Source organism: Typopeltis vanoorti, chromosome 15 (genome assembly GCF_054136105.1).
Source record: "Typopeltis vanoorti isolate ZY-2024b chromosome 15, IOZ_Tvanoo_1.0, whole genome shotgun sequence".
Lineage (NCBI taxonomy): Eukaryota > Metazoa > Arthropoda > Arachnida > Uropygi > Thelyphonidae > Typopeltis > Typopeltis vanoorti.
In genome coordinates, this window is record NC_143563.1 from 57,519,136 (window position 1) to 57,530,105 (window position 10,970).

Here is a 10,970-nt window from a genome sequence, read left to right on the forward strand (position 1 = left end):
TTTTGAAAGATCTATATTGTTAATGCCACCTATTTTTGTGGCGCTCGCCTAGTTGCACTGGTTGATGCCATATGGTTGACCTTGTGAGTACCACCACTGTGTTCTGTTTAAAGAAGGCAATTAATAAATCAAACAAAAATCATGCAGCCACACTAAGTTATCAAAAATAAACAGTACAACACTAAAATTCAAGTAATATTGTCTATCTATTACTCAAAATAGCACTTATCTTTTTTGGAGCATTTTTCTGAGTTTAGCTTACATGTATACATTTCCTAAATGTATAGCAAAAATGCATTATTTCTTGTTAATCAGAAATATTTTTACTAATGTAACATATAAGAAAAAACTTTGTATAGTTACGGCCTGTCACTAACTGTTTAATTGCGATATTTATTTGTAAAAAGGACTCGCCTCTAAATTAATAATTTTGTTTCTGTAACTTCAACTTGAGAGAAGAGCATATTGAACTTTTTGACAATGCTTTCATGCCATTAAAGAACTAGTCTTGCTTATAACAAGTGACTTTTGGCTCGCCTCAATATTGCTTACTGTTGTCAGGCAGAGTGGGCTTCTGAGAAGATTGGAACAGAGAAGGTTCTGAAAGTTGAAGTTTAAGGGAGAAATATAGTTTTAAGGAAATATAGTTTCTTAAGCCAAAAAGGTAGAAAAGAGTGTTATGAGGGAAACAAACAGTTATCCCAAAATTAATGGATGAATTTCTTTCAAAGGAAAGTGATATATGGTTTCTCCCAAAGTAATGGACAGTTCCTTTTGATACATTATGCAGCAAATGTATTCTAGTTAAACACTGTGAACCTGAAAGTAATATATATATTTTTGGTGTTCAAGGATAAGGAAGAAGTTTCTGCAAGGAGAAAGGGAACTTTAAAATTATTTTTGCATTTCAAAGAAATGGAAAAGGAACTGATATTGTAGAGAAGATATGAAAGAAAAAATACTTTTCTTTCTTAAGAAAAATTGCACACAAATTATCTTTTTGCTTTCAAAGATAATTTGAAAGATAATAAGAAAAACAGGTATATATTAATTAGATTTTTATGGCTACTGTCTAGAGTAGAAGAAACTGTACATTATAAGTTTGAAGGCTGTGTATTCTCATCAAATCCGGCAATTGGAAAAGAAGAGACAAGAAATCTTGTGTGGTGTTTTTGTTCTTTAAGGCTAATATTAAGTTTGTGTGCCTTTTCTCCTTAGGAGATAAGTTTTTATTTATAATGCAAATTTGTATATAGCACATGCAAAACATAAACATTTAATTCACACTGTTAAAGATAGCATAAATTTATACTAATATTAATTGTTTGTAAATAAAGATATTATTTTTTAATTTTCTTTGACTCTTACTCAGTATCTTAAGTTATTATAATAACAATATCCCAGATCTGAATCTGTGAATTAACTAAAAAGTTAATGAACCACTCAGGTACATATTACTATAGTATATGACAACCAGAAGTCAAGACATACAGGCTTTTGATAGATTGCTACAAGACAAGCCAATAATTAAACTTGAATAGTAGATTAGCACCTTTGATTGGAGATTGTCTGATACTTATCAGTAAGTTGTGTATGGAGTGATATCTCAGAGAGGAAATTCAATAGTGGTGTTCCCCACAGATATGTTTTAGACTGTGCTGTTTAACTTGCATGTTAATGATATTGAAGAAGGTGAAAATGGTGATATGCAGTGGTTTACATATGCAAAGTTGGGAAGAACTATGAGGAATAGAGCAGGTGTTGCAGCTTTGCAAGAAAACTTAAATACGCTGCCTGAATGGTCAGTTGGGTTAATAGTTCAGTGTTATAAAGTATAAGGTTTTAAAATTCGGGAAGAATAGATGGAATGCAGAGTGTGCAATTGTCAGGATATCTTAGAGCAGTGTTTCTCAAAGTGTGGTACACGTACCTCTAGGGATACGTGAAAGGTCTTCAGGGGGTGCGTAGCAATTTTCGGCTATGCATCATTAACGCATGGAACCATTATTAAGACAAAAAGAATTATTTTAAATGTACATATTTCTCAATAAATTATATATTATGTATGAATTCCCCTACTCAAATTGCGAGTTGCTATCGCCATGACATTGACATCCCGGAAATAGTAACTTATGTATCTCAAGTCTTGTAAGTTACTGGCAATTTTTGCTTGAAATAATGGGAAAGAAGATGAAGCTATTTGGGTAGATGACCTTGATGACTCACACAAGTGGAAACTGTTCTCGATGCCAAAAGTAGCGATAGCAAATAGGAGCTTCTTGGGAAGTTACACCATTTTCAATTCTTTTCTGAAAACTTTAGTTTCTGAAAATCTCCACATATATCTCGCACCACGATTTTTTAACTTTAATTTTGGGAAAAAAGTGCGAGTTATATGCGAGTAAATATGGTAATTTTTTTAGCTTTTAAATTCTTAAGTATGGATCATTGATTAATGACTGGATTTATAAAACACACAAAAGAGAGCAATATAGCAAATACAAGTAGCTGTAAGCAACAAGAAAACGTTGATATTGTATCTGGATCAAATGAAATTGATAAGGGTGTGTTGTCTGACGTCTCTAGAGAACCAACTAGGAAGATGAAAAATCTTCGTATGATATGAATTACAGGAAATGAAGATGAACCTATTCCAAATTTGTTCTATTAAAAATAAATCATATTTTTTTGTTTACATGAACATATAAATTCAAATAAAATAGATATTTACAATGAAATATACTTTATTTCTTTATTATTATTTTGATAAGGGGGTACTTGGTAATGAAAATTTAAGAAGGGGCATGCAGATATCTGAAGTTTGAGAAACACTGTCTTAGAGGAGGTGGATGAGGAGGGATCTGGGATTGAAGGTAGACAAGGAACTAAAATTTTGAGCTTACATAGTTAAAATTGTGAGGGCAACAGACAGAATTGTGATAATGATGCAGAGGACACTGACATATAGAAGGATGTAATGGTTTCATTGTATAAAGCTTTGATCAGTCATGTATAGATTATTGTGCATGAACACCTGGGTTTCAGAAGAATGAAGGAATATTGGAAAAGGTGGTTGTCAGAATGTAAGTGCAGAAATAGTGAATGCATTTATTGGAAGTTTTTGTTGAATTTTAAAATGTAACATTTTTTTAAGTTTAAAATTTTAGTGAATGCATTTAATTATTATTATTATTATTCAGGCCTCCATGGAGTCAAAAGACTCATCGTGGGGGGTCCTTCCTAAGAAACACAAAGTCTATCAAGACTCATCGAGGGGAGGTCTCCCCCCACCCAAGAAACACAAAGTCTGTCATACCACTCCTTGAACTCATTGACCGTTCTTGCTCTCATCACTCCATCAGGCAATGCATTCCATAGTTCAACCACCCTCCATGCAAAGAAACCACTCCTCACTCTCTTGCTCACAGTTTCCTTTTGTAACTTCCAGGGATGGCCTCTTGTCATCACTCCTTCCCGCTGTTCAACCAAGCAAAAGAACTCCCCAGTGTCAACCCTGTAACCACCTCTCAACAGTTTAAAAGTCTCAATCATATCACATCTCCTTCTTCTATCCACCAAACTCTGCAGTCCGCATTCCCTCAGCCGATCCTCATAACTATCATTGTACAGTCCTGAAACCATCTTTGTTATCTGCCTTTGTACCCTTTCCACAGTTAATTTATCCCCTTTAAATCCTGGGGACCAAATCTGTCCAAGTGTGGTCTGATCAGGGTCTTATACAATGGAATGATAACTGTTTTATCTCTGCAGGTCAGTGTCCTTCTCATTATTGCAGCAATCCTCTGTATTACCTTCACTACCTTAAGTCACAGTATGATGCAGTGTGTGTATGTGACTTCCCATGATGAGTCTATGGAGGTTTGTTGATAATTTCTTTCCTCTTTGGCCACTTAAAAAGCTTTACTTAGGTATAAATGAAATTATTTAGATAAGAAGTTTAATAAATTTGTTCACACTGTTGAAATTGATTTGATGTTGTAAAAGTAGTGGTATACAACAAAAACAAAAGTGACTGCTGTATTCATATTCTGTTGAATATACTATAGTCCTTATTTTCAATATTTGCATATAACTTTGTGACATATTTCCTTTGCTGAATTGAACAATGTTTTATTCCCATTTAACGACTCATTCTTTAGATGTTTGGTTCTCGAAAACAAGTACCAAATCTCTGAGAGTGTGATATGGTATTTCATTTGGAAAGACCTATGCTCGTATCCCATCTAGATTTGAAGATTTTCATCCGAAGGTAAGGTAGTCATTGGAAATGACAGAGTGTTCATAGGATCTTCCTTTCCTGGGCCTTATCTGTAACTGTGAAGGTAAGTTAATGAGCCACCTTATTCCACCATAGCAAATACAAGAGATTTTTTCTGGAATCTGTTACAGTATTAAGAAACTATGCAAACAAACCTCAGCAAATTTGCGTGCATGAAACTACCTCAAATTTAGGAAATACTCATCCTCAAAACATAATCAGTCCAATCCTACCCATTTGGCCCACACCTTTGTGGCCAAAGTCCTAACCCAGCATAGTGCCTGCATGTGCATATCAGTTTGTTGTTTCCTGATGGCAATACGATTTTGCTGAAATGTGTTAATTAAATTATTCTAATTAATATATATTCTGTGTTGTAATTTCCTTATAAAAATAGTATCATGTAATTGATTGATTCCTTTACTCTAATGGTTTTACTATTGTGTTGCATTAACCTTTTTTTACTTATTTATACTAATGGATTTTAATTTGAAACTTTAAGAGACATTAATGTTTCTGCTTATTGTATGTACTTTAAAACTCTTTAAAGTGTATATTTAAATATATTTATAGCCATTCCGAAGATGAATTGCAAACCAGAAGGAGTTTAATAGACCCATACGGATATCAAAGGAATAGCATCAGTAGTTCTGCATCCTTGAATGACTTGACTGTTGATTTGTCTGTGCCACCTCATCCAGTTATTATGACACAAGGAAGAAGAGTGCGCTCATCACTCAGAAAGCTTGAAAGGGAACAGGATGAAATCTTTGAACTTTAATATATTTCTGTAGAAATGATAAACTCACAGGCTACACAATTTTTTTGTAGTGTGACTATTTATGTAAGACTTCTGTAATTGCCTTTAAATGGTGATTAAGCAGTCAAGTTTTTAAATGATTCAGTTTGAATCAAATAGGACACTATGAATGCACATGGAGGCTTATCATGAAGATCAGAAAGTTGTGTACTGTTTGAAGTGACCACCTGTAGTAATAAAAAAAAATTGAATTGCCAATTTTGGATAAAGATTACTATCAAAGCAAGTGAGTTTGTTCTTTGCTTTTTTTTTAATTTCAGAAATTAATATATGGGCACTTTGATAGTATATTCAAATGTTCAACTTTATAGATAAAACATATCATATCTGTGGTGTGTTAATTGTTGATAAATGAAGCTAAGGTTTATTTTATTTGTTAGTTCAAAAATTGTGAAAAGATGAATCCCATAAAAATATTTTAATCATTACAAAGATTCTCATTATGGATGAGAATTATAGTGTTATATGATATTGTAATTATTCAGAGGTGCTGAACATTAGATACTGACATCAGATGTATACTATTCATTTGGAATCATTCTGAAATGCTTACACATAGTTTTGTTAATATGCCTGTTAAAAAAAAAAAAAAAAAACTGAAAAACATCAAGCAGTAATGGAATTTTGTTATTTTATAATAGAACTTGTGTATTTGCTGATTACATTATACTGATTAGATCATTTTATATATGGTAATTATAATTTTTTTATAGAATGTATAAGTAAGGTTTTATTTCATGGAAAACATGCTTTTATTATGTGTAATAATTATAAGTTGCAGATATGCTATTGGTAAACTTTAAATATTATTCTCAGGTATCTTAGTTTATGCTCTAGAATGGTAATTTTGATAAATAAGTTGTTTTTTTAAAGTGCTCCTTATGAACAGAATTATCACAAAAGGGTGATAATTTGTTCATTGCTACACCTAAGTACAGTCATTTTTTTTATTAGTAAACATTTATAGAACAACACGAGATGTTATAACTAATAGTTCATCTTCAATAATTGAGTTTTTTATATTACAAGTTTACATTATCTAAATGATTTGTTATGTTTGCTTCCCATTATTATGAATAAAAAAAATGACATCTTAAGTAATCAAATAATGAATTGGAGCACTGCTTTAAAAATAGTTTTTAATGATTTGTTTATGCATTGTTACAAACACAATCTGTGTAACAAAACAAACACAAAATAATATGAATCATTATTGATTTATATTTATAGAAAATGCCTGATGTACTTGCATTCTGAGAATGAATTAGTTTCTAGATGCTCCATTATAGTGTTCCTTTACATATGATATTATGTAAACAGGAAAAAAAATATATGAAAATTTATTGCTTAAAATTAAAGATAATAGATTCTGTTGAAATATGTTTAATTAAAAATGTGTTCTTTTGCTGTTGAATTTGTTTTTAGAATTGATAATTCCTTTCTGTGATTGGTCTTTGTTATTGCATATTGTTAGGTGCTATATTTCTCTTCTTTCTGAAAGGTTGTTATTGTGTCTGTTTTGGTTCTTAGCTATTTTAATATTGTAAGAATTATGTGTGAGTGATGCAGTATATAGTTATATGCTTCCGTGCTCTTGTGTTTTCCTGATTTGGTTTATATTTTTGAAATTGATGATTGAAAGAAAAATCATAGGTAAAAAAAAAAAATGTGATATACTATTTAGCAGAAATGAATGGATAAAGATGTAATTTCAACCTATGGTTTCACATTTAGAGAAGTAACAGAACTACTTAAAAATCTTGGTAGTAAACTTATAAATGGCCAGTATTAGCCTTTCTAGGTTGAGTTTTGTGTAAAAAATAAAGTGAGAAATTTGTGTTAGATTAATCACCAAAAATATATATTTTGGAACTTTTAATTATTAAATTGGAGTAACTATTGAAACATGATTGTTAGCTACAATCAAGTAATTTAAGTTAAAAATGAAAGGTGTGTTTTAAGAATTAAAAGTTCCATTTGATATAAAGAAATTTTCTGTTTAGCTTTACTGCATTGATAAAATGGATAGTTATGATTTAGCACACTTATATCATATTAATTTACATGTGTTATTCTTGAGGTAAATATGATGGCACTGATTTTCTTAACAAATCTTTATCCTTATCTGATAAGCAATTCAAATACTGTGTGTACATTATCAAAATTCAAAACACTGCTGTTTTACCAGTAGTAATCAATAATAATAATAATTTGTGTAACATAATTGATTGGGCTTAGCTTTCTTTGATACCAAACTGCTGTAGCAATAAAAATATAGTTGGATATTACAAGCCACAGCAATAAAAGTTGCCATGCATTTATTTGGAATATCAGGTAACTTGTTAGAGTATACTGTTTGAAATATGTGATGCACTATAGTATCTCATGGCTTCATGAATTGGCATGGTGTAAGTTAATGTCTCATCGCAGTTAGTTTGAACATTTGTTAATTATTTTGGGTATGATTTATTTTAAAGGAATTCTAATTTACCTGTTTTATATATATATAAACATGGTATACACTACCATGAGTTGCCCAGACTTGCACTACGTGCAGGCGCAAACTCGACTTAACTGTTTGCTCACTTGGGAAATAGGATTAAAAACCAAGTTTATATAAAATTACTTGGTATCTTGAATACATAATATACCCAAGTTAAAAAAACTTTCTACATATATATATATTAGTATTATTATATGCATCTTCATCACACAATAAGTACCTTTGTGTAAAGAATATCAAAATAACTAAAAAAAGCTTTCTCATGGTGGCATGAATAAGGGGAAAAAATTATCTCCCAATTTTTGAAAATATTTTCATGTTATGTTTTACTCATTAAAATTGTGAACATTGAAAGGATGATGCATTGAGTAAAATTTGCAGTTATAATTGCAAAAGCCAGTTTCATTTATTAATTTCATTTTTTCCCCCTAGGCATTACACCTAGTCATAATTATATTTAATAAGTTCATAGTTGACGACTTTGTTTGCTTATTGCTAAGCAGATGATTACCCATTAAAAATATCTGTTTAGATAAAATACTTCGTTATTCTCAGTTATATGCTACTGTGACTTTTTTTATATTTGGTTTTTATTTCTAGACATTCTACAAAGTTAGTTTTCTTTCTGACTTATCTATGAAAAAAGATCCCCCTTCCCCCTTTATTAGATACTTGCTCCTAAACATTGTTTAATATACATCAGTGATATGAATATTGAATAATCTATTAGTAAAGTTGGTTTCAGACAGACATGCACACAAAATGTGTATCTAAATTGAATTAAATAACATTTTGCAAAGCTTTTATTCTTGCAAAATAAAGGTAACAGGGTATATAATTGCTATTAATAATAGGATGAATAGGAGAAATGTAATTGTAGTAAGAATGATTGATAAGCCTTTGTTTTTTACTGAAGGTGGCTTTTCAAAGAAATAATTGAATACTCAGGTATAACAATACTGTAAATATGAATATTTAAATTTTTAATAGCATAATTTTGTTTTCAAGTTATCTGGAAAATAGAGACTACAGCATACAGTACTTACGTGGATATCAAGATAGTTTAATACATAATACTGATGTATTTATATTTTTTAAAAAAGTACCATGGTATCCATTGACTTTATGTATGAAAAGATTAATTATAGTTATGTTTGTGCCAAACATAGGTGATATACTTCAGGGGATAAGTAATTTGAAGCCTTATTCATTTAATAAATTGCCAAGCAATAGTAGGGAAATAGGTTTATAGTTTGGTTGATAAAAGCATTTCTCAGAAAAATAAGAGATCAGTTCTGTTGAGTGTGGAAATATTTAGGTAATTTGATTACTAGTAGTTAAATTTGCTGTGATAGATTGATACCAAGCCTCAAAACTAGTTATTCATAAAAATAATTACTTTTAAAACCACTAAAAATAGAATACAAATACACTAAACAGATCTTTGTTTTGGCTATATATATATGTTACCTATATGATAGGTGTTTATGTAACAGATGATTTCATTAGCACAATATATTGTGAACATTATAAAACAATGATTGCATAAATAGGTTGACTATTCAAGGTTCACATGTGATTCTCATAAATGCAGAAGCTTGTCCTTTCATCTCATGCTTTTTTAAAAATGATTCTTCATTTGGATTGTTTACTGAATGTATTGTAGGCCGTGGTGACCAATTCAATGGATATATTTATTTATTTTGAATGTCAATGATTTGTTAATATTTTGAATAAGTAGTGTGAATGCATGATTTTAAACCATTAAATGGCAAAAGTTGTTATTTTCAAAAATAGCCTAATTCCTGCTGATCAATATATATGAAAACTAAAAGATTAAAGACATTAAAAAAAAAAGTGGGAGCTTATATACAGAAGTAAGATTTACAAATTTTGCTCAAAACCAACGTGATAAATGATGTTTTATTGTTTGGTAGATAGCACCCATATCTAAACAAAAATCAATTAAATAAATTGCTGTTTCTCATTTAGAAGAGAGCATTAAGAACCTATGGAATTTGAATATACTCAACTATAGAAAAATATGCATTTTAACAATTATAAAAAGCAGTTATCTGTTGAAACTCAAGTTTCAGTCATTATATTTGGCTTGATTGATGATTGCTATTAATTTCTCAAAGTTAAAATATGTTACAGTAATATAAACACAGTTATTGATGTCATTTTCCTCCTACCATTTACAGAATTTATAAATTTGGATTTTGTCTTCCAATCCTGTGTTCTCAGTATTTATTTTATCATAAAACATTTGAGTGCATTTTTTTATTTTATTATTTTTTTTGTGTGTGTGCGATTATGAATAACAAAATTGTTACAGTGCAATTGTACTGTAATACAATTGAAGTAATTAAAATGAGGTGAGAGAGGATGAGAATTCAGTTGAAGTTACTAAGGATATGACAAATATACCAAAGGGGCAAGTGGAAATCTTGTGTGGATAATAGGACTTCAGATTTGGAATGGTCTTCATTCTATCAAGAATTGCTTATATTGACTTCAGTTTTATGCTAACAATACAGCTTGCACTTAAGATGTATCGATATGTACAGATTGCACAACTAAACAGTTGTCTAATGTTGCTTGGCCTGGTTTACCAAGTGGTTAGCGTATCTGCTCTCCAGCCAACAGGTTGTAGGTTGTCTTTAGGTAAGAGATGAATTTTCATTGCCTGGTGTGAGACCACTACCCCATTTATTGAAACCTGAAATGACCTAAAGTTATTTAGGTCTCTAGAGCAGGGTTTCTGGACCAGGTGAAAAATGAATAAAAAAATTTTATCCCACCCATGGTACTGATTTACTATATATAGATTTACATAAAATGTTTCATGGGTGGGAGCAACATAAAAATCACTTGAAGGAATGATTTGGGTATGCCATTATCCACTTAGGAAGACTTAGATTTTACAGTCAGCAGTGCTGCTGTGAGGTTTTTCATTTCGGATTGAAGATATTGCAGACATGTATCATAATATGGAAATGCCTTTTTGGCAAAAACAAAGTACTTTGTAATGATGGGCAGGTTGTGGAAGTTCATACAACATTACAAAATGGTGAGAAAAAACAGTGCATCAGAGAATTATTAATGCTTTGTTCTGACAACATCTGGAATACTATGCAGAGATTTCATTATCCTGGGTTTTTGGGGATGAGAAAATGAAAAACTGAGGGTTAAACAGTGGGTAAAACAAGATAACAGGACTTTATGTAGAGCCTCTATAAGTACAATTAGAGGTATATGATGAGAGGAATCTTTATATGGGCTTTTTTCAATTGAAGGTGTAGTTGATCTCATATGGAGTTAGCAGAGTTTTTTCTCCTGGAACTCAGGTTTTTCATCCTGTGTAC

General features: G+C 30.8%; 1 protein-coding gene across 6 annotated transcripts in view; it reads left to right on the forward strand.

The window, feature by feature from the left end:
- LOC150098783 (lysM and putative peptidoglycan-binding domain-containing protein 2-like) overlaps positions 1-9,835 on the forward strand; it is a 98,266-nt gene extending 88,431 nt beyond the window's left edge. For 3 of the 6 annotated variants that reach the window (XM_090404698.1, XM_090404699.1, XM_090404697.1), the window contains exon 4: positions 4,853-9,835. In XM_090404698.1, the coding sequence (XP_090260824.1) occupies positions 4,853-5,060 (208 nt within the window). In that variant the 3' untranslated portion in view covers positions 5,061-9,835. The remainder of the gene's footprint in view (positions 1-4,852) is intronic. The other 3 variants (XR_016549459.1, XM_090404701.1, XM_090404700.1) reach the window with 3 other exon arrangements.
- Positions 9,836-10,970: the final 1,135 nt, after the last annotated feature.